Source organism: Bos indicus, chromosome 29 (genome assembly GCF_029378745.1).
Source record: "Bos indicus isolate NIAB-ARS_2022 breed Sahiwal x Tharparkar chromosome 29, NIAB-ARS_B.indTharparkar_mat_pri_1.0, whole genome shotgun sequence".
In the NCBI taxonomy this organism is placed as follows: Eukaryota; Metazoa; Chordata; class Mammalia; order Artiodactyla; family Bovidae; genus Bos; species Bos indicus.
The window spans coordinates 50,527,847-50,550,746 of NC_091788.1; the positions used below are offsets into that span (position 1 = coordinate 50,527,847).

A 22,900-nucleotide genomic window follows, 5' to 3' on the forward strand; every position below is an offset into this window, starting at 1 on the left:
CGTGACTGAACGACGTCCCTCGCGTTGTTTTCCTCCTTCTTGAGGTTGGTGGTTTCTGATTGAACAGAAAACCTGGCAGCTTCACCTCGGCTGCTGTTCGTCTGTGTCCTTCAGTCGCTAAGTCGCGTCTGACTCTGACCCCGTGGACCGTGGCACGCCAGACTCCTGTCCTCCACTGTCTCCCAGAGTCTGCTGAAGTTCATGTCCACTGAGTCAGTGATGCCATCCAACCATCCTGTCCTCGGCCGCCCCCTCCTCCTGCCCTCGACTTTCCCAGCAGCAGGGTCTTTTGCCTTGTTTGTTGCTGGGTATCTCTGTGTGTCTGTAAGTTGCTTAGACTCAGGTTGGAAATGACTGGTTGCTCTCAGTCTTGCGTCTGTTCTGTGTTGGTGGGGTTATGATACTATTTCATATCTGGCCGGTTTTTCTTACCACTGACCTCGAGTTCGCCACTGTCCCGCTCTGGTTGGGGGGAAGGAACTCGTTTTAGGCCCTTGCGAGCCTTGAGGTCGGCCGCGCCGATCCTCCTGGGTGGGGTGTCGTCCTGGAGCATGTGTCCTGGTGGGCTTAGCCGGGAACCCGAGGGCCCGCAGCACGTCTGCACGGCACTCGGCGTCCCGTCCCTCTGGTGCGCTGCCCATGATCTCTGCCCGTTCGGCCTCCCGGACTCGCTGCTGGGGCTCCTCAGCGGGGTCCCCTCCCCGCCGAGCGGGTCCTCGAAGGCAGTGGCCAGGCACCACCGCAGGCCCTCGCTGGTCGCCTTCCTGCTGAGGAGCCCCGAGGAGGAGACACTGCCCGGCCGACTCAGTGAGGCTGGGACAAGACCCCAGCAGGAAGGCAGGGCTCAGCACAGTGCCCTCCGTGAGCACCGCGGTAAAGCTTCCTCAGCCTGGGAGTTGGCCAAAGGCTTCGTGGCCCTCTGTCCATCCGTGCGGCCCTGGTCTGGGAAGCCCCGCCCTCTCTGCTTCTCTGCCCCACATGTCTGCAGCCCCAGCTCTGTTCTTGCGTTGGCTGTGGCCGAGACCCTGGGCCCTCCAGCGGGCCGTCGCGGCCCTCCTCAGGCCTTCTTTGCCGTCCAGGGCACCATCCCTCGCGTCCTCCAGCGTCTGAAACCAGTTGCTTCTTATGTTGTATCCAGTCTGCGGTTGTTGATGGTGGAGGGCGAGTCCAGCGTCGGTTACTCCCAGTGGAGAAAGGTCTTCATTCCCTTTTCATTAAAAACCACAAGCCCTCCCCTCTCCTGTCTCCCCGGCGCTGCCGGGGTGTCTCCTCTCGTCTGGACTTCATTTAGGAGCTCCCGTTTCTGGTTCTTATTGGCCTTTTTGTCTGTCTGTTCAGTTCTTCCTTTAATTCTATTTCTGAGAGTTCCAAACTTGATTTATCGAGGTGTGGGTTTCGTCTGCTTGTGTGTGTTTTTCTGGATTGTGGTAATTATCACCCTTCCTTGTTCTTTCCATTCTCGTTGGACTTAGCCTTGAAGCTTTGCCCACTTGCTCTTACGTGAACCACATGTTCTGGCGCCTTCAACCAGGGTTCAGGCTCTGCTGCCTTCACAGCTGGGGCGCCGTGAGTGGGAGGGTTGCAGACAGGTGGGGAGGAGGTGGGCATGGTCTCCGGGGGCGGGCCAGAGGCGGAGGCGTCAGGGTGCACGCACGCCGGGCTCCACGTGGATGCCGTGTCCGCCGGGCGGGGACGCAGACGTGGAGGTGAGCGTGCACACCCATGCCCTCGCTCTGCCAGCCCAGAGCGCCCAGGAAGGGGACTCCCCGGCGGCAGGGTGGCCGGGTCAGGTCTCAGTCTTCCAGAGGAAGTGGCAGTTCTCATCCTGTGGCGGAGAGTTGGAGGCAGCCTCTGCTCAGTTGCACCAGCTGCCTGGCAGGCCACATCCTCCCCACCCAGGGCTGCCACGGCCCATGCTCCCCGGGTGAGCACGGTGCCTGGGTCCTGCCCTGGTCCTCACGTGTGGTCGGACAGCCAGCCTGCTCCACTGTGTGTGGGGTGGTCCTTCCGGGGGCTTTGCCACAGCGCAGAGCTGGCTTGAGCCTGGGTGAATGCTTGGCTCTGTGGGATGTGGCCGCGGGGCAGAGAGTCCGGCTAAGGCCGTGGTGTGGGGGCCTGGCCGCTCCGGAGCCATGCTTCTGCTGGATGGGGCTGCTGCTGAGTGCAGGCCAGCCCCGTGCTGACAACGAGCTGGGCCTGTGGCCAGTCAGAGGCTGGAGCCCAGCCGGGGTCGTCCGGTCGGACGGTTGCTTTTCTAGTCCTTGACGGTCCTGTGTGGGGCCCGCGTGACGAAGACCTCGGTCACACCCCTCTCGTGCCCTCTTGGGAGGCCTCTGGCAGTGTCCACGGGGCCTGCCACCCTCTTCCTCGTGCCCACTTGGCACCTTGTCTTCCCAAGACCGTTGGGGTGGAGATGCTGCCTGCCTGCCTCCGCGCTCTGCAGGTGCACAGCCCACCTCTCCCTGCAGCCCTGTCTGTCCAGAGCGTCCCCGGCTGCATCAGAAGGGCCCCCTGACAGGTTCCCTCTGGGGCCACGCTGACCCCGCGGCAGTGGCCTCGCCCCACACAGCGCCTGAGCGGCGCCACTTTGAAAGGCGACTGAGACGTCCCCTCAAGTAACCGGACTTGGCCGGCCCTGCCTGTAAAAGGAGCAGCTGCTGTCCCTGCCCGGCCGGGGCCCGGCCGCCCTCCCCGCCCAGCTTGCCCTCATTGGCCGGCGTGGCTGGCTCCCAGTCAGGGCTGCGAGGAAGGCAGGGAGCCTTGGGGCCGGGGCGCCTGCTTTCCCGGCCCGCTTCTGTGCTGCCCGCCATGCTTGGAGACCACAGTGGTCTCCCCGCAGACCGAGCTCTGCTCAGCCCGCCCCCCAAGGCCGGGCTCAGCTGCAAGACCGTGCTTCAGGCAGTTGGCAAAGTGCTCAGGTGAGCGTGGCAGGGCCGCGGGCGTTGGCGGGTCCCTCCTCCCACCCCGGGGCTATCTGGGGAGGAGTGGCCGTCCCCCCAGTCAGGTCTCCGTGTTGTGCAGACCCCGCCTGGGCTGGGGAGCAGATGGGCCTGGGGCGGGAGTAGCTGGGCATGCTCAGAACTTTGTTTGGAGTGAGGTTCTCCCTAGACTTCCGCCCTTCCTGCTGTCTGTGGGAGGCAGGGAGCCCCCAAAGCGGGTGTTCAGCTCAGAGGGTCTGGGTGAGAACAGGGGGCCCCTGAGACTGGCGTCTGCCTGCGGTGAACCGTGCCCGTGGCAGACCTGTGTCGTGCCCTGCTGAGCCCCCTGGACCGTGCCTTCGCCACCCCGGGTCCCCGGGCAGGGTGACCGGAGTCTGTGACGAGCGACCTTGTCCGGAGCCTGCCCTGGTCGTGTCTGCCGTGGGCCCTCTTTCCTCACCTCCCTCAGCTGCTCCACAGAGCCTCCAGTGTCCCACGTGAGAGGCTGGAGCCTCTCCAGAGCCTCTTCTGCGTCAGGGTGGGAGCGGCTAGGTCGGGCATTCAGGAGAGCGTGGGGGGCTGGGGAGCGGGCCTCCCAGGCGGGGCGTCCATCCTGTGCTGCGTGCTCTGGGGGCCCGGCTCAGCCCCGTGGTTAGGGGGCCCTGGACACGCTGCTGGCGGGGTGGAGCACTGCCCTCCTCCCCCGGGAGCCGCAGTTCAGACGAGATCCGGCCGACCTCGACCCCCGTTTGCACGTCTTGTGTTTGCTTGTGATCTGGGTGCATCACGGCTCCGAAGGAAAACTCTATTTTGCTCTTCAGTTTCCATCTTTGATTGTAACCAGGCTCTGCAGGCCTCTGTGTGAGGGTCTGGGTGAGGCCCAGCTGTGGCTGCTGCTAGCCCTGGGGGAGGGACCACCGACGGGCTCCGTGACCCGCGTCCCCGGGTTTCTGTGGTTGCCACCCTCCTACCCCACAGGGCCACCCCCGGCCACCCCCCACCACGGAGGACTCCGCCGGGTCGTAAGCAGAAGCCCAGAGTGGGCTGCCGAGTGAGCCGCCGTGTAGAGGTGTGGGGAATGGCCACGCTGGCAGGGCCCCCTCCGGGACGTTGGCTCTGATCAGGAGCGGTGATGCCCCCAACAGTGCGGGGGGTTGCCGTGTGCACCCAGCGTGGCGGGGGCGCCCAGACCCGGAGTGGGCGCCAAGGAGAACAAGGGCAGGGCCGGCCCTCCGAGCTGTCTGGGAGAGAGAGGCCGAGGCCGAGGGGACCAGGAGGACTTCACACAAAGGTGGCGATTCAGCCAGGACCCAGAAGAGCAGCTCCCCTCCCCGGGAGAGAAGTCCCGTGCATGCGGGCTCAGCACGGGGCGGCCCCTGGAGGCTGCGGTGCTGGGTGGGGCCTCGCCATGAGCACCTGATGCGCGAGGACTGGTCTTGGGGATCTCCGCCGTCCTCCGTCTGCCCGGCGCCTTCCCTCTCAGCCAGTCTCTTGTTTGGTGGGGACGCACAGCTTGTGAAAGCCCGCTCTGTTTCGGGTGCTGACCGCCTGGCCTCTAACCCAGAAGAGAAACGACTTCGTGTCTCCCCACAGCGTCTGGTCGCTGCAGCCCGTGGGGATTTGACAGGGGTTCCATGGGGGTCTTCCCAGCCTTCTGCCCCCATGTCCCTGCTCTAGAGAGGAAGGGGCCGGGCACCAGGGCCCGTGAGGACCCGTGAGAACGTGGCCGGGGGCAGGGTGGTCACCAGGTGTCGAGCGCAGGTGCCCAGGCCTGCTCGTCAGAATGTGGGGTCTTGGGAGGCAGGGCTCTCTGCTGGGCACCTCCTTCCTCGGATCGCCTGCCGCACTGCTCAGTGTGTCCAGGGCTTCCCTGTGAGGCCCACCCAGCACCCAGGTTTTACTCGGAGTCCACGTCCTTGCGTCTGCAGGAGGCTCGTAACCCAGCTCCCCTCCAGCCATGAGGCCGCGCCCAGGCCGCCCGCCTCCGTCAGGGCCTCCGCGTGCCCGTGCGCGCCCTGCTCCTGCGGCCCTCGGCCCAGGCCACCCTGAGCCCCCTCCTGGGGAATGCGCTGGCTGCTCTGGCGTCTGTCCGCATCAGGGGAAGGCGGCGGGCCGGCCGGGCTCTGAGGGGAGAGGGGCGCCGCCCCCACTGTGTCCGTACCCCCAGTCCAGTGCCACCTTGCCAGCTCTGTGCCTGAAGGCCCCGGCCTCTCGCCCAGCACTGACGCCTGGAGGGGTGGTTTGTGGTAACACCTGAACTGCCTGCCGCTCCTGGACATCAGGACCTTGCCACAGGTGTCCTTGTGGTGGCCCCTGGGGTGGCCTTGCCTGGGGCCGAGCTGACCACGGTGCCTTTGGCAGGAGTTGATGAACGGAGCTGGCGGCGGCGGCGCTCGGCACCTGGGGGCCTCAGCTGGAGGGGCGTCCAGTGCCTGAGCCGACGGAGAGAACCGAGCCCGGCTCCAGGGTCACCGCGTGTTGCTGGAAGCCTGTGCCTGAGGGCTCGGCCTCCCGGCTCCAGGCCTTCCTCTCACAGAACGGACTGCACGGGGCGGAGGCGCCTGGGTGTGGCCGGCCCTGCCAGCCCCCAGCCCCGCCCCAGGCAGGCCCGGCCCTCAGTCCTGCGCCTTCTGGCCAGCGGCTGTCCTCACGGTGGTGTGTGTGCAGGGCGCGGGTGTGCGCGGGGCATGGGTACAGAGAAGGCCGGGCCTGCTTCCCTGCAGTGCTGGAGCCTGGGGCCCAGGGTGCTTCTGCCGGCTGGCTTTGGGAGGGCAGGTGCTGATGGCGGAGTGAGGGAATGGGGAGGCGAGGCCTCTGACCACGCAGACCATAGCCCAGGGCCCCCAAGGCCCATCTCATGGAGCACAAGCCCAGGTCCTCTGGGGGGCGTGTTCCCCCAGGAACCAGAGACGGAGGACACCCCCAGCTGGAGGGGCCGACCATCTCCCTGGAAGGGACGTGTGGGCACAGGGACACCACACCCTGGGCAGGAGGAGACCCCGGGCAGGCCTGCACAAGGCCCCTCGACACCCCTCCATGACACCCACTTCCTCTGCCCCTCGGCCCAGCCGCCCTTGTGAAAACCCGCAGGGGGAGGCTGCTGCGTGGAGCTCAGGGTGCGTGGGCGGGGCCATCGGGGGCTTCTGGCCGGGGCCCCCCTCACCCCAGCCTTCGCGGCTGATGGCGGCACCTTCCACCCCCCGCCACCACCTTGGGGTGGCTGGCCCCAGCCAGGTGTGCCACCTGGAGCAGAGGCGAGGGGGTCGGGCCAGCGGGGCCGGGCACACAGTGGACAGTCGCCTGGGGGCAGACACTCAGGGATGGGCAGAGCAGAGGGCCACTCGGGGTGGGAGGTGCACTCTGCGGGCTGAGCCCGGGAGCCCGGGGCTGTGGACACAGCACCGTCCAGGCAAGTGCAGGCTTCCCCCCGGGCGGTGGTGGCTCCAGGCTCAGACCCAGGCTCCGAACGCGCTCCACCCTCTGGTCTCTGCAGCCCCTCTGGGGCTTGATCACTTCTGTGCCCCGAGAGGCCCATGTCCACACTTGTCCCCGTGACCCGCACCCCCAGGACTCCTGAGGTGCCCTGTGTGTGACTGTGTGTGTCCCCGTGACCCGCACCCCCAGGACTCCTGAGGCGCCCCGCGTGTGCCTGTGTGTGTCCCCGTGACCCGCACCCCCAGGACCCCTGAGGCGCCCCGCGTGTGCCTGTGTGTGTCCCCGTGACCCGCACCCCCAGGACCCCTGAGGCACCCCGCGTGTGCCTGTGTGTGTCCCCGTGACCCGCACCCCCAGGACCCCTGAGGCGCCCCGCGTGTGCCTGTGTGTGCTGTGTCTGCATCTGGGCCCAGCACAGGACCTCGTGGCCCCGCCCAGCGCGGGCCACTGCCGTGCCCCACCCGAGGCCGAGCACACGTTCCTTTTAAGGCAAAGATCTGCTGTGCGAAGCTGAGGGGAAAACATTTCCCTGGCATTCAGGGAGCATTTTTCCTTCCTGTTTCTCTTAAATAAACCACTAGCAACTTTTCAAAACAGAAGAACAAAAAGGGCGAGGTCAGGAGCTGCAGACCTTCCATCCTGTGTGATCCCCTGACCCCTGTGCCTCGCTGGGGCTGGAGCGGGGGGCACACAGAGTGTCTTGTTGGTGCCCCATGCAGGGTCCACGGTGTGTCTCCCCCAGGCGCCCGGGCCCTCCGTCTGAGACCGGCCCCACCCGCTAGCCAGGCTGCGTCCCCCAGGCCTGTGGCTGCCCCTCGGGTGGGGGCCTTAGCGAGCATTTGCGCCCTCGGATGCCCCCGCCCCCATCCCAGATGGCCCTTCCTCAAGAGTCCACAGCTGAGGGCAGCCTTTTCTGGTCGGTGGACTCAGGACAGGCTGAGGGACCGGCCATTTATTTGCTCAGAGTCGGGATGGTGCACTCGAGTGGGGGAAGAAGACGAGCGTCTGTTCTCAGGAACCTCCCCCACCCTCCTCGAGAGCCCGACCAGCCTTGAAACGTGGGTGCGAGCAGTGTGACCCCACGTCGGCCCCGGGGCCCTGCTCTGGACACGGCACACACTGGCTCCTTCTGCCCCAGCCTGCGGAAGACACGGGAACTCGGGTCTAACCCGGCCCAGGCTGGCGTCCCGGCCGCGGATCCGGCTGCTCCGTCGGGCGGTTTCCTCCCTGGAGGATGTGCCACCCCTCCGTCTCGGGCCTCGGGCCGGGGGGAGGCCGGCTGTGGGCCCACCACCGTCCCCACTGAGGTGGGGCTGGGGCTCCCTCAGTCCCAGGAGCGCTGGGTCTTGGTTCTCAGCGTCCAGAGGACACTTCAGAGGCGTGTGTCCTGTTATACGGCAGCAGACTCTCAGCGGATAAGAAAGAAAAACATTAGTGAGAAGTGGCCGTATCGTCAAATCTCTGTGACATCAGCTCGCGCCGACGTCTGTGCCTGGAACCGCGTGGGGCCGCTTAGCAGGCGTGCGGGCAGGGGGCTGTGGGGACAGCAGGCCTCGGGGCGGCCTGGGGCACTGGCGCAGAGCAGGGCCTCAGCATGGCGGGCTGCTGGCCCCCTGTGTCGAAGGATACCCTGTGAGGCTGCGGGGCCGTGGTGTCACACGTTGGGGGGCGGTGAGCTGGCTCGTATGGCCACTCTCCTGACCTCGGGTGGGCTGCATGCCCCCTGTTGCCTCGGGTTCCAGGCTTGGGCCCTGACAGGGCAGGGAGGGCAGAGGCGCAGGGTGGCTTCCACCCACACCAGGGCCCCAGGAGCCGTAGCCCCTGAGCTGCCCCCCAGAGCCGGGCCTGCAGCCTCCACGCCTGCCTCCGCCGTGACCCCTGCCTCTCTTCTCTTCGCAGGAAGTCCAAAGCCAAGCCCAACGGGAAGAAGCCCGCCGCCGAGGAGAAGAAGGTGTACCTGGAGCCAGAGTACGCCAAGTCCAGAATCACGGACTTCGGGTTCAAGGAGCTGGTGGTGCTGCCCCGGGAGATCGACCTCAACGAGTGGCTGGCCAGCAACAGTGCGTGGGGGCGGGGGTGGGGCGGGGCAGGGCGGGCTCTCGTTTCCCCGGGGACCCCCGGAGCTGGTGCTCAGCATCTGCATGCACAAGCTGATTGAAGCTGAGGCACGGGATGGCCAACCCCGCAGGGCCTTGGGGTCCCTGCAGAGACAGGTACTCGGTGCGGGTCCTGGTCGCACCGGGGGCGGGACACCATGGCAGGGGGAGGCTGCGGGACGCAAGCGTGGCAGCAGGGCCAGGATGGGGAGGGCCGCGGCCTGGGGGCGGCTCACCTGCACCTGCCAGCCAGGCTTGGCGCTCAGCTCACGCAGCACCCCCGCAGGGCCTTGTGCTGGCTCTCCTCAGAGGAGCGGTTGTCTCTGTGGCCGCGAGCTGGTGCTGCCGGCCATGTCAGTGGTGTCCCCGACCGGCTGGGGATGGCAAGAGCTGGGGTGTGAGGTTTTCTGCCCAGGCCTTCGTGGAGGGCACTTGGTCTCAGTGGCCAGGGGCACTCTGCCCAGCTCAGCACCGTGGCCCGTGCTGCCCGCCCTTGAGGGCAGTGCTGTGCTGAGGCTGTGGTCTCTGGTCTGGTCAACACCAGCCGCCACGCCCAGGGCCTGAGGAGAGGCTCTGGTCCCCTTGGGCCCGCAGGACCCTGGAGGCGAGGCGGCCCCGGTGTGGCCCTCAGGCTCCGCTTTCCCTTCGCAGCCACGACGTTCTTTCACCACGTGAACCTGCAGTACAGCACCATTTCGGAGTTCTGCACGGGTGAAGCGTGCCAGACCATGGCCGTGTGCAACACGTGAGTGCGTGCCCGCCGCTCCCGCCCGGCCCTCCCCACGTGTCCTTGTCCCGCCACGCCCGCCCGGCCCCTCCCGGCCCGCCCACGTGTCCTTGTCGAAGTCTCACCAAGGCTGCTCCCCTGTCTCCAGAGGCCCCACCTGGTGGGGAAACAGGAAGCAGAGCCCAGCAGAGGGGGAACCCGGGCAGCATGGGTCCCCCTGGGCACAGGTGCAGGGAGCCAGCCGGGCCCTGACGGGCTGTGTCCTGGGGCAGAGACATTTCCACAGGACATGCCCACCGTGCATCCTGAGACCGCGGGGCGTGTGCAGCCAGAGACACTTCCTGGTGCTGGTCCCGCCGGCTAAGGGCCAACTCGGAGCTCACACTGCATGAGGAGGTGCTGCCGGCCCACGGGGCTGGGATGCTTTGGCGCCACCGGCGCAGTGCCCTTCCGCAGGCCTGGCAGGGCTGCTGTCTTCTGGAAATGGGCACCCCGAGGACTCCAGGACACCCCCGCCTCTGCAGCAGCTCTTGAAGCTGCACGGGTAGGAGAGCCACCATGTGGCCCTGGGCTCACCCCCAGCCTGGGGGGCAGAAGCCACGGAAGCGGCAAGAGGCCACGTGGGCCAAGGGGGAGGCGCGGAAGCTCCTCTCTGACAGCCTCCGTCAGGGTCAAGGCCTGCGTGCCGGGCTGACACGAGCGTGTGCGAGCAGCCAGCGTCCACTAGTGGGCGTGCTGTGCTGCCGCGGGCAGCCCAGCTCAGACCCGGACAGGGGGCCCTGCTCTTGCTGAGACCCCTGAAAGCTCAGCCCCACAGAGGGCGTGAGTGCAGAAGACGGCTGCTCTCCACTCCTTACTCACCCGGCGAGAGCTGCGGATGGCATACTCGGGTGTCACTGTGTCCCCAGAGAGCCACAGCCCGGCCTGGCCCGCAGAGGGTGTGGCAGTGCTGGGCGCATGCGCGAAGTGAGCCCGGGTTCCTCGGTGTGAGGCGGTGTCCTCTAGAGCAGACGTGGCCGGGCAGCCAGAAGGAGGCAAGGGCAGTGTGGCATCGCCCTGCCTACGGCACCCTCGCAGCAGGTGCCTGGCCAGGCAGTGTCAGAGGGGGCCTGCGGGCTGGCGGATGCGGACGCCAGGGCCCTCCTGATGCACCACCAGGCACCCTTCAGGCACCAGAGTGCTTGAGAAGAGGCTCCTTGAAGGGGCACAGGATTTGGTGTCCGGCTGACCTCTGTCTAGATGTTGGCTCTGCCACATCAAACTTGGAGATCTGGAGATCTTCAGAATTCTGTTTAGTCTTCCTACCTGTAACCTGCTTTATAGGGCTTTTGTAGGTTTATATCAATGGTTATTGTTGTTCCTTCATTCAGTAATGCACGACTCTTTGTGACCCCATGGACTGCAGCACACCAGGCTCCCCTGTCCTTCACCATCTCCTGGAGCTTGCTCAGACTCATGTCCATTGAGTCAATGATGCCATCCAACTATCTCATCTTCTGTCGTCCCCTTCTCCTCCAGCCTTCAATCTTTCCCAGCATCAGCATCTTTTCCAGTGAGTCAGCTCTTCGCATCAGGTGGTCACAGTATTGGAGCTTCAGCATCAGTCCTTCCAATGAATATTCAGGACTGATTTCCTTTAGGATGGACTACTTGGATCTCCTTGCAGTCCAAAGGACTCTCAAGAGTCTTTTCTAACACCACAGTTCAAAAGCATAAATTCTTTGGTGCTCAGCTTTCTTTATGGTTCACCTCTCACGTCCATACATGACTACTGGAAAAACCACAGCTTTGACTAGATGGACCTTTGTTGGCAAAGTAATGTCTCTGCTTTTCAATATGCTGTCTAGATTTGTCATAGCTTTTCTTTCAAGGAGCAAGCGTCTTTTCATTTCATGGCTGCAGTCACCATCTGCAGTGATTTTGGAGCCCAAGAAAATAGCTTTTGAATGTTGAGTTTTAAGCCAGGTTTTTCACTCTCCTCTTTCAGCTTCATCAAGAGGCTCTTTAGTTCTTCTTCACTTTCTGCCATAAGGGTGGTATCGTCTGCATATCTGAAGTTATTGATATTTCTCCCTGCAATCGTGATTCCAGCTTCTGCTTCATCCAGCCTGGCATTTTGCATGATGTACTCTGCATATAAGTTAAATAAGCAGGGTGACAATATACAGCCTTGACATACTCCTTTCCCACCCAGTTTTGAACCAGTCCATTGTTCCATGTCCAGTTCTAACTGTTGCTTCTTGGCCTGCGTACAGATTTCTCAAGAGGCAGGTCAGGTGGTCTGTTATCCCCATCTCTTTCAGAATTTTCTGCAGTTTGCTGTGATGCACACAGTCAAAGGCTTTGGTGTAGTCAATAAAACAGAAGTAGATGTTTTTCCGAAACTCTCTTGCTTTTTCAGTGATTCAGTGGATGTTGGCAGTTTGATCTCCAGTTCTTCTGCCATTTCTAAATCCAGTTTGAACATGTGGAAGTTCTCGGTTCATGTACTGTTGAAGCCTGGCTTGCAGAATTTTGAGCAGTACTTTGCTAGCGTGTGAGCTCAGTGCAATTCTGCGGTAGTTTGAGCATTCTTTGGCATTGCCTTTCTTTGGGATTGGAATGAAAACTGACCTTTTCCAGTCCTGTGGCCACTGCTGAGTTTCCAAATTTGCTGGCATATTGAGTGCAGCACTTTAAAAGCATCATTTTTAAGGACTTGAAATAGTTCAGCTGGAATTCCACTACCTCAACTAGCTTTGTTTGTAGTGATGCTTCCTAAGGCCCACTTGACTTTGCATTCCAGGATGTCTGGCTCTAGGTGAGTGATCACACCATCGTGGTTATCTGGGTCATGAAGATCTCTTTTATATGGTTCTTCTGTGTATTTTTGCCACCTCTTCTTAATATCTTTTGCTTCTATTGGGTCCATACCATTTCTGTCCTTTATCGAGCCCATCTTTGCATGAAATGTTCCCTTGGTATCTCTGATTTTCTTGAAGAGATCTCTAGTCTTTCCCATTGTATTGTTTTCCTCTATTTATTTGCATTGATCAGCGAAGAAGGCTTTCTTATCTCCTTGCTATTCTTTGGAACTCCAGATGTATCTTTCCTTTTCTCCTTTGCCTTTCACTTCTCTTCTTTTCTCAGCTATTTGTAAGGCCTCCTCAGATAAGTATTTTGCCTTTTTGTGTTTCTTTTTCTTGGGGATCATAGAAAAAGCAAGAGAGTTCCAGAGAAACATCTACTTCTGCTTTATTGACTATGCCAAAGACTTTGACTGTGTGGATCACAACAAACTGTGGAAAATTCAGAAAGAAATGGGAATACCAGACCACCCTACCTGCCTCCTGAGAAATCTATATGCTGGTCAAGAAGCAACAGTTAGAACTGAACATGGAACAACGGACTGTTTCATAATTGGGAAAGGAGTATGTTAAGGCTGTATATTGTCACCCTGCTTATTTAACTTATATGCAGAGTACATCATGCATAATGCCGGGCTGGATGAAGCACAAGCTGGAATCATGATTACAGGGAGAAATATAAATAACCTCAGATATGCAGACGATACCACCCTTATGGCAGAAAGGGAAGAGGATCTGAAGAGCCTCTTGATGAACGTGAAAGAGGAGAGTGAAAAAGCTGGCTTAAAATTCAACATTCAAAAAACTAAGATCATGGCATCCAGTCCCATCACTTCATGGCAAATAGATGGGGAAACAGTGGAAACAGTGACAGACTATTTTCTTGGGCTCCAGAATCACTACAGATGGTGAGTGCAGCCATGAAATGAAAAGACACTTGTTCCTTGAAAGAAAAGCTATGACAAATCTAGACAGCATATTGAAAAGCAGAGACATTACTTTGCCAACAAAGGTGCGTCTAGTCAAGGCCGTGGTTTTCCCAGTGGTCATGTGTGGACGTGAGAGGTGAACCATAAAGCGAGCTGAGCGCCAAAGAATTGATGCTTTTGAACTGTGGTGTTGGAGAAGACTCTTGAGAGTCCCTTGGACTGCAAGGAGATCCAGCCAGTCCATCCTAAAGGAAATCAGTCCTGAATTTTCATTGGAAGGACTGATGCTGAAGCTAAAGCTCCAGCACTTTGGCCACCCAATGCAAAGAACTGACTCATTGGAAAAAACCCTGATGCCGGGAGAGGCTGAAGCCAGGAGGAAGAGGGGATGACAGAGGATGAGATGGTTGGATGACATCACCCACTCGATGGACGTGAGTTTGAGCAAGTGCTGGGAATTGGTGAAGGACAGGGAGGCCTGGCATGCTGCAGTCCGCAGGGTTGCAGACTCGGACACGACTGAGGAACTGAACGGAACTTCTTGAGGATGGTCTTGATCACTGCCTCCTGTCACAAACCTCCATCCATAGTTCTTCAGGCACTCTGTCCATCAGATATAATCCTTTGAATCTAGTTGTCACTCCCGTTGTATAATTGTAGGGTTAATTCAGGTCGCACCTGAATGGTCCAGTGGCGTTCACTGCTCTCTTCGGTTTAAGTCTGAGTTTGGCAATGAGGAGTTCATGATCTGAGGCAGTCAGCTCCCAGTCTTGTTTTTGCTGACTGTATAGAGTTTCTCTATCTTTGGCTGCAAATCAGTCTGATTTTGGTATTGACCATTTGGTGATGTCCATGTGTCGACTCGTCTCTTGTGTTGTTGGAAGAGGGTGTTTGCTATGACCAGTGCATTCTCTTGGCAAAACTCTGTTAGCCTTTGCCTTGCTTCATTCTGTACTCCAAGGCCAAATTTGCCTGTTAACTACAGGTATCTCTTGACTTCCTATTTTTGCATTCCAGTCCCCCTGTGATGAAAAGGACGTCTTTTTTTGGTGTTAGTTCTAGAAGGTCTTGTACGTCTTCATAGAACTGTTCAACTTCAGCTTCTTCACCATTGCTTGTTGGGGCAGATTACTGTGATGTTGAAGCAAACAGATCATTTTGTCGTTTTTGAGACTGCACCCAAGCTCTTCACTGTGGGCCCTTTTGTTGACTATGAGGGCTACTTCATGTCTTCTGAGGGATTCTTGCCCACAGTAGTAGATATAATAATGGTCATCGGAATTAAATTCTCCCGTTCCAGCCCATTTTAGTTCACTGATTCGTAAAATGTCGACATTCACTGTTGCCATCTCCTGTTTGACCACTTCCAAATTACCTTGATTCATGGACCTAACATTCCAGGTTCCTATGCAATATTGTTCTTAGAGCATCGGACTTGACTTCCATCACCAGTCACATCCACAACTGGGTGTTGTTTTCATTTTTTTTCCGTCTTTTCATTCTTTCTGGAGTTCTCTCTCCACTGTTCTCCAGTAGCATATTGGGCACCTACCAACTGGGGAGTTCATCCTCCTGTGTTGTATCTTTTTGTCTTTTCGTACTGTTCGTGGAGTTCTCAGGGCAAGAGTCCTAAACTGGTCTGCCAGTCCCTTCTCTGATGGACCACGTTCTGTCGGAAATCTCCACCGCGACCAGTCTGTCTTGGTGGCGCTACGCGGCATGGCTTATAGTTTCATTGAGGCAGACAAGGCTAATACTCTGCCTAGGTTTGTCATAGTTTCTCTTCCAAGGAGCAGATGCCTTTCTAGGAATCGTTCAAGACCAAGGAATGGAAACTCACATGAGTTAGTTTAAAAGGAAATGGGAGGTTTATCAGAGGTCCACAGAGCCGTGTGCTGTCTATCACAGGGCCCTCAGGTCCACCCAGGGCCCAGAGTGGGGCTGCAGCCCAGGCCGGACACTGTTTCCACCCTGCTGATGCCTGAAGGGCTGGAACCAAAGGGGAGTTTGGAGTCCCAAGAGAAGAGAAGGAGGCCTGTGCCCGCAACACATTTGAAGACCTAACAGCTGAAAAGTTACAAATTTGGCCAAGACACAAACCTACAGATTCAGGAAGCCTAATGAGTTTGGGCTTCCCTGGTGGCTCAGAGGTTAAAGCGTCTGCCTGCAATGTGGGAGACCAGGGTTTGATCCCTGGGTCGGGAAGATCCCCTGGAGAAGGAAGTGGCAACCCACTCCAGTATTCTTGCCTGGAGAATCCCATGGAGGGAGGAGCCTGGTGGGCTACAGTCCACGGGGTTGCAAAGAGTCGGACATGACTGAGCTACTTCACTTTCACTTTCAGTGAGTTTGAAATAGGATAAACCCAGTGAATCCACCACAGGCACATAATCAAACTGCTGAAGAGAACACGCTGTAACAGCCAGCGGAGCCAGCAGCATCGCCCCTGTAGGGCCGTGGCGGGGTGGCTGTGGCCGTCCTCACCCACCCGGGGCAGGGGGAGGCCCCACAACGTGGCTAAGGTGCTGAATGGAGACAGCAGCCTCCCGGGAGCCCACACACTGCTCTTCAAGGACGAAGGTGAGGTAGGGATGGCTGTCAGTGAGGGGAGACTTGGAGAGCTCACTTGGCATGCAGTGAAGGAAGCAGTGCTAGGTGGGGCCGTAGGGCAGAGGACACGGGGAGACGTGATAACTGCCTCTTCTCTTCAGCTCTTGGAGACATGTCTGGTAGGTGAGCAAAAGCCACAGCTGCGACATGTCTCCAGTGTGTGCCTGCAGCACTGAGACAGTGGCCGCCTGGGGCCAGGCAGAGAGCCCTGTGTGCTGGTCGGCTTTCTGACTCCAGATGTAGAAGAGGTCCTGGGCGCCAGGTACCGGGTGGAAAAGTCAGGATGTGCTTTGTAATCCTTTGCTGCTGCTGCTGCTGCTAAGTCACTCAGTCGTGTCCAACTCTGTGTGACCCCATAGACAGCAGCCCACCAGGCTCCCCCGTCCCTGGGGTTCTCCAGGCAAGAACACTGGAGTGGGTTGCCATTTCCTTCTCCAATGCATGAAAGTGAAAAGTGAAAGTGAAGTCTCTCAGTCGTATCCGACTCTTAGCGACCCCAATGGACTGCAGCCTACCAGGCTCCTCCGTCCATGGGATTTTCCAGGCAAGAGTACTGGAGTGGGGTGCCATTGCCTTCTCCGTGTAATCCTTTGAGCAACCTCTAAAAAAGTTGCATAAGGGACATAAATCATAATAGATAAATTAAAAGGAAATAGTGCCAAGCAAGGCAGGAAATATAAGGAGTGAAAAGCAAAGGGAACAAATAGTAAACGATTGTGAACTTAAATTCAGACAGATCCGTCATCGCAGTTAACGTCGTGCTGTAAGCATGCTGGTGACGAGACAGAGGCTGTAAGTTGGGGCTTTTTAAATGAACCAGCTGTGCAGGGAATATGAGAAAGTCACTTTAAATGCAATGACATTGGCAGGTTGAAAATGGAAAAAGAAATGCCAATAAAACATAAGTCAGAAGCAAACTAAAGTGGCTGCGCTCATACCAGACAAAGCAGACTTCAAGTCAAGAAGTACTGACCTTGAATGCATCTGTGCCAAATAGCAGAGCTTTCACACAAAGCAGACGGGCAGAACCGCAAGGACACATGCTGTGGTTGCAGATTGAGCACTCCTCTCCTGGTGGTGTGTGGACTAGTGGGCAGAAAGCCGGCACGAACTGGGACTAAACAGCACCGTCAGCCAGCTGGACCGGAGCGACGTTTGCCCCTTAGTAGCCAGTCCGCATTCCTTTCAGGTGCTCTGGGGCACTCACCACAGGAGGTCCCGTCCTGGCTCACAAAACAGACTACGAACTAGTCAGAGGTGCGGAGTAAGTTATCCGACCACAATAGTTACGTTTGAAATCGGTAACAGAAAAGTCTCCAAACGTTTAGAAATCAGCATACTTTTTTTCTCTTGCCATGCTGTGTGGCATGTGAACTCTTAGGTCCCTGATCAAGGCAGATCGAATGTGTCCCTGACATTGGACACACAGTCTTAACCACCAGAATGCCAGGGACATCCCAAGAAATTAACACACTTTCAAATACTCCATGGGTCAGAGAGGAAGTCTCCAGGGAAATTAGAAAATGTTATAAAGGGAAATAAGAATGCAGCATATTTGAACTGCACTTGAGATGCAGCTAAAGCAAGGTTTAGAGGAACGTTTAGAGGATTAAATGCTTATTTTGGAAGAAGAAAGATCTCAATTCAGCCTACGCTTCCATATTAAGAAACTGGAAAAAAAGAAGCGTGTAGTGCGTGCATGTGTGTGTTGTCGTGTCCAGCTCTCTGCAGCTGTAGCCTGCCGGGCTCTGTCCGTGGGTTTTCCCAGCAAGAATCCTGGAGGCGTTGCCATGCCCTTCCAGGGGATCTTCCTGATCCAGAGATGAACCTGCGTCTCCTGTGTCTTCCTGCATTGCAGATTCTTTACCACTGAGCCACTGGGGAATCCCAGAAAAAAAGAGCAAAAAACAAAACCCTAAATTGAGCAGAAGAAAAGAAATGATAAAATAGGAACAGAAATCACTGACATGGATTTCTGAAAACAAATGAAACCAGAAGCCGGTTCCTTGAAAAGAGAAGTAAAATTGAGAAACCTCTAGTAAAACTCACAAAGGTAAAAAGAGACAAGACAGATTATCAATATAAGGAATAAAAGAGGAAGTAACTATAAAGCCAGCAGAAATTACAGGGTAATAAGGAAGCTTCAGAAAAATCTCTGCTTATGTAAATTTAACAATTGAGATTAAATGAACTAGTTCCTTGGAAAGCACAAAATATCACAATTGACCCAAGATAGGTAATGCAGTAAGGCAAGAAAAAGGGATAAAAGTCAGTTAAATTGGAGAAGAAAATAAAACTGCATTTGCATACAGCATGATCGTCTATGTAGAAAAGCCCAAGAACTCTAGCAAAAAGTTGAATCAATAAATTTAGCAAGCTCAACACACAAAAAACCAATCATAGTTTGTGTCCTAGCAGTACAAGCGGAACACAAAATCGATGGAGTCACATCATGTACAGCAGCTCCAAAAGCAGTGAAGTACTTCGACGTAGACTTAGGGAAACGATAAAATGCAGGTGAATGGAGCCGAAGACCAGCGCAAGTGGGGAGGCGCTGTGTTCCTGGACGGGGAGACAGCACACCAGAAGCATACACGTATTTAGTGCAGTTTCAGTCAAACTCCCAGCAGAGTTTTTATCTGTAAATAAGCTGATTATAGAATGTACATGGAGTAGCAGAACCCCTAGAATAGCTACAGTGATTTTGAAAAAACAGTCAAATCGGTAGAGTCCCACAGTGCTGTGCTAAGAGTTACTATAAAACTGTGGTGACCAACACTGTGGTGGTGGTGAAGAGGAGACACAGGTCAGTGCAACAGAGCAGAGTCCAGAAATGCATCCCACAAACATGGCCCCTTGATGTGTGACAGGGGTGCAGAAGAATTCCGTGGAGAAAGAATAGTCTTTTCAACTAAAGCTGTTAGAAAAACCAGTCATCCAAATGTCTCCTTCTGCCAGAGTTGACTTGAAGTAAATCTTAACTCTCAATACAAACCATAAAACTTTCAGAAGAAAGCACAGGAGAAACCTTCATGATGTAGCATTAGGCGAAGAGTTCTTGGTCATGACACAAGATACAGTCCATTGATGAAGGAGAATCAGTAAAGTAGACTTCATCAAAATTTAGAACTTTTGTTCTGAGAAAGACACTTGAGAGAAAGGAAGGACAGACTGCAGACTGACCCCACATCCCTGGAAGGACTGTTGGCTGGAGGGGTCAGGACCTCACGGCTCACAGTGAGGAGTCGGATTATCACTGGGCAGAGGACGCAGACCGGTCACGGGGGTGCCCCGTGCCCCCACGGGCAGAGGAGCACCAGCAGCAGGTGGAGCACACGGATTCAGACTTGGCTGTGCGGGCGTCTGTGACCTCCTCGCCACGTGCCGGCGCAGAGGGAGGGGGCGCCGGTGGGGCGGCCGTTGCTGGGACATCTCGGCGTTCCTGCTGTGGACTCGGCTGTCCTGCTTCCGAGCATCCACCTGAGAGAAATGGGAACTGGAGCTCAGGCAGACACCTGCCAGGAGGGTTTGCAGCCTGACCCATAGTTGCCCCAAACTTCAGGGCACCCAGGCGTCGTGATGGACTGGGGCATCCACACAGGAGTCCATCTCAGTGACGAGAAAGGCAGGACGGGTGGCAGAGCCGGGCTCCAGACACCACCCGAGTTCCTGAGGACGCATCGCTAGCGTGCAGGGACTGACCAGCAGGCCAGGGGCCGGGCTGAGAGCTGTGCCCCATCATGTGTCCTCTGTTGGGGTTAAAACCCATCAGGCTGCACGCCAAAGCCAGACAGCTTTACTGTGAGACAGTGCAAAAATAAAATGAGACCGGAGGAGAGGAACGCTGAAAGCAGCGGGTCCCTGCTGCCACGGGGGCGGGGCAGCAGCAGGACCCCTGAGGAGCTGGTGTCTCCGGGTCTGGACCTCATGGAAGGGTCTCCTGGTTTCGAGCTGCAGTGGTTTTTCTGACTCTGGCACTAGTGGCCAGGGGTATCAGCACCAAGCAGGGCTGGGGAATCGCTGGGGTGGTGCTGCCTCCCTCCCTGCACCGGCCCTGGGACCCCAGGGGCCTCCGTGAGGGGAGGGGTGCATCATCTGTCCTCTCAGCGCATCCTCAGGCGGGGCAGGGGCCCGGGCAGGGGACAGACGGTCAGCAGGGCCACCCTGTGGTGGGGAGGGCTCTGGATCCTTCCTGGGTGTTTGCTTCCTGGGGGCCCGCAGGGAGCTCAGCCAGCTTCTCAGGGCTTTGTCTGGCTCGCTCCGGGGCCTTGGGGGGCGTGCAGGTGCTGGGCTCTGCGGGGCCCGCAGTGCTGGGGCAGCCTGGGCGCAGCCGTGGCAGGGAGGCCTCGCCGAGGTGGAAGTGGCTGGCAGGTGTCATCTGCCTTCTGCAGTGGGGAGGCCGGGGCCTGGAACCCATTGGCAGTCAGGGCTGTGTTCCCTTGTCCACAGAGGGGCGGCCTTTTTCCTGGTGGCCTGCCCATTTGTTGTGGGCTGTGTTCCCGTCTTGCAGCCTGACCCCTGCCCACCCAGGGGCACGGATGAACTCACAGGCGAAGGGGGTGAGAGGAGCCCTGGTTCCTGCTAGAGGAATAGGTGTGGGCAGCAGGGCTGTTCTGAGGTCCCCTGGGCTGTGTCTTTTCTTTTGGCCAGGAGAGATGGAGAGCCTGCTGTCCTGACAGCAGGTCTGGCCAGGTGTTGGGAGTAGGGGGGTGCCCTGTGGCTGACACCCAGGGGTGCTTAGTGAGCTCAGGAAGTCAGGGCAGAGTGCTCAGGGCCAGCCTGGGGTCCTGGCCTGCGATAAGTGGAATGGTGTCGGGGAGAGCTGTCAGTTCTGAAGCCCAGTAAAGACAGCGGGAAGGGGGCGGGGTGCTGGCAGAGGTCTGATGGGGCAGGGTTGGCGCCTAGGCTGAAGAAGGGGTGCCCTGGTCATCGCCCACTGACCCGGGCAGCCTGCAGTTCCCCACTCCCTGCCAGTGGCTCCGTGCAGCCCTCGGCCAGCCCGCCTGCGGACACAGGGCCCCCTGCTGGGAAGACTGGAGCCCACCTGGGGCGGGAGGGGAGAGTGGGACATGGCGGCTGCAGGGCCCATGTCTGGAGGACAGCAGAACAGCAGCGTTACGTGAACTAGGAGATACGCCTGGTCTCAGGGCTGGGCTGGGGTCCGCATCTCCCAGCGCCCTGACCCACCCCCACCTGCTGGGGAAGTCTGTGAGGGACCCAGGGACAGGGGCCCCCTCACCCCACCCGGCCCAGGGCGCAGGTTTGGCCCATACTGGGGGCAGCAGGGAGCCGCCTGTGGGGCGCTTGACTGTGTTGGTCACTCAGTCACGTTTGACTCTCTGCTGCCCGTGGACTGTAGTCCGCCAGGCTCCTCTGTCCATGGGATTCTCCAGGCAAGAGTACAGAAGTGGGGTGCCAGTCTCTTCTCCAGGGGATCTTCCCGACCCTGGGATCGAACCCAGATCTCCCGCACTGAGGGCAAATTCTTTACCATCTGAGCCACCAGGGAAGACCCGGATCCTGACAAGGCAGGGCCTCCGGGGAAAGATGGGAAAGCTGTCTGTTAACGTTAACCGTTAACGCAGGGGGAGGTCCCGTGTAGAGCAAAGCCTGAGCACGGCCAGCTTTCCTGGCCGCCCGTCACCGCTCGCCTGTCCCCACAGACAGTACTACTGGTACGACGAGCGGGGCAAGAAGGTGAAGTGCACGGCCCCCCAGTACGTGGACTTCGTCATGAGCTCCGTGCAGAAGCTGGTGACCGACGAGGACGTGTTCCCCACGAAATACGGTGCGTGTCCCCGCCCCGCCCCGCCCCGCCCACGACCCCGCCCACTCGAGGCTCTGCGCCCTGAGCCGCCAAGGCAGCACCTGGCCCATGGGCGGTACCATCGCCCAGGCCCCTCCTCTGCGGCCAGGGCACCGAGCGCCCTGGGCGCTGGGCCGGCTTCGGCCGGGTCGCGGGCCCCTGGTCCCAGAGGCGCCCGGCCCAGCGGGGAGAGCGCTCACCGTCGGGACCCCGCTCGGCGCCCAGTCACTCGGGCGCTGCAGGCGGGCGCACAGGGAGGCCTGCGGCGGGGGGAGGGAGACAGACCCCGATCCGGGGCCGGGGTGGTGACCCGGCCGCCCCGCAGGCCGCGAGTTCCCCAGCTCCTTCGAGGCCCTGGTGAAGAAGATCTGCAAGTACCTGTTCCATGTGCTGGCGCATATCTACTCGGCGCACTTCAAGGAGACGCTGGCGCTCGAGCTGCACGGACACTTGAACACGCTCTACGCGCACTTCATCCTCTTCGCCCGCGAGTTCAACCTGCTCGACCCCAAAGAGACGGCGGTCATGGACGACCTGACGGAGGCGCTGTGCGGCGGGGGCGGCGGGGACGGGCCGGGCGGGGCAGCGGGCGCACAGAACCACGTCAAGGAGAGGTGAGCCCGGCGGCGCCCGCGCGCGTCCGTGTCTGTGCGCGCACGGACTGTGGGCGCCCGGACTCTGGCGTCGGCCCCGAGAACCTTGGACTCCGCTCGTCCGTGGCAGACACCTCCGGGGCCGCCCGTCTGCGTCTCCCTCTGGGGTCTGCCCCTCCGGGTCTTCCGCGCCCGCCCCGCCCCCGGCTCGGCCTTGGCCTCCGGGGAGATACGCAGCGGGGCGGGGGCCCTTCCCCGCGGCGGGGCCCGCAGGCTTCGCTTCTGCCGCCCATTGTCTTGGCTCGGGCTGGAGTGGCTTTTAGAGACCCCGGCCTGGCTTTCTCCCTCCGCCCGATCTGGACTCTGGCTCAGGGCCGGCTGGAGGGGCGGGGAGGCCGCGTGTCTGGAGCCCCGCGAGCTGCAATGTCTCCCTCCGCTGTCCTGACTGCCCAGGAGGGGAACGGGGCTGGCCAGGCTCCGGGCTGCGGTGCCCTGCGGGGCGGCCTGTGCGGAGCCGCGGCCGGGGGCAGGAGAGCCTGGTTTCCCTGTGCGGGTGTAATAAAGAGACTTCTCTCAGGTCAGCTCCTGTGTGTGTCCTCAGCGTCTCGGCGCTCCGTGCTGTGGCGGCCTGGCCATGCGCCCTGCTCCTCACATGGCCTGGGGCAGCGCCCTCCCTTGCATGCCAGCCCACGAAGCTCTCACTGAACACAGCTGTGCTGGCCGAGAGCAGGTGCTGCCTCCCTGCCGGGGCTCACCGGGGACTCCCCTGCTGCACGTGTCCACAGGTTGCCAGGAGCTGGGGGCAGGGCTGTGTTCTGTGGGTCAAGTTCCCAGGGGTTATGGACCCTCCGGTCTCCCTGTGGTGCACTCTCTCCACACTGGCAGCAGGGACCCTGCAGTGGGGGCCACAGTCTGCCAGAGGTGGGCGTCCTGGCCAGCC

At 59.2% G+C, this 22,900-nt stretch overlaps 1 protein-coding gene across 2 annotated transcripts in view; it reads left to right on the forward strand.

The window, feature by feature from the left end:
- MOB2 (MOB kinase activator 2) overlaps nt 1-22,541 on the forward strand; it is a 52,887-nt gene extending 30,346 nt beyond the window's left edge. The window contains exons 1-5 of one of the 2 annotated variants that reach the window (XM_019954468.2): nt 2,756-2,918; nt 8,253-8,413; nt 9,101-9,194; nt 21,225-21,349; nt 21,693-22,541. In XM_019954468.2, the coding sequence (XP_019810027.2) occupies nt 2,809-2,918; nt 8,253-8,413; nt 9,101-9,194; nt 21,225-21,349; nt 21,693-21,985 (783 nt within the window). In that variant the 5' untranslated portion in view covers nt 2,756-2,808 and the 3' untranslated portion in view covers nt 21,986-22,541. Of the gene's footprint in view, nt 1-2,755; nt 2,919-8,252; nt 8,414-9,100; nt 9,195-21,224; nt 21,350-21,692 lie in introns of those variants that run through there. The other variant, XM_070782848.1, reaches the window with a different exon arrangement.
- Nucleotides 22,542-22,900: the final 359 nt, after the last annotated feature.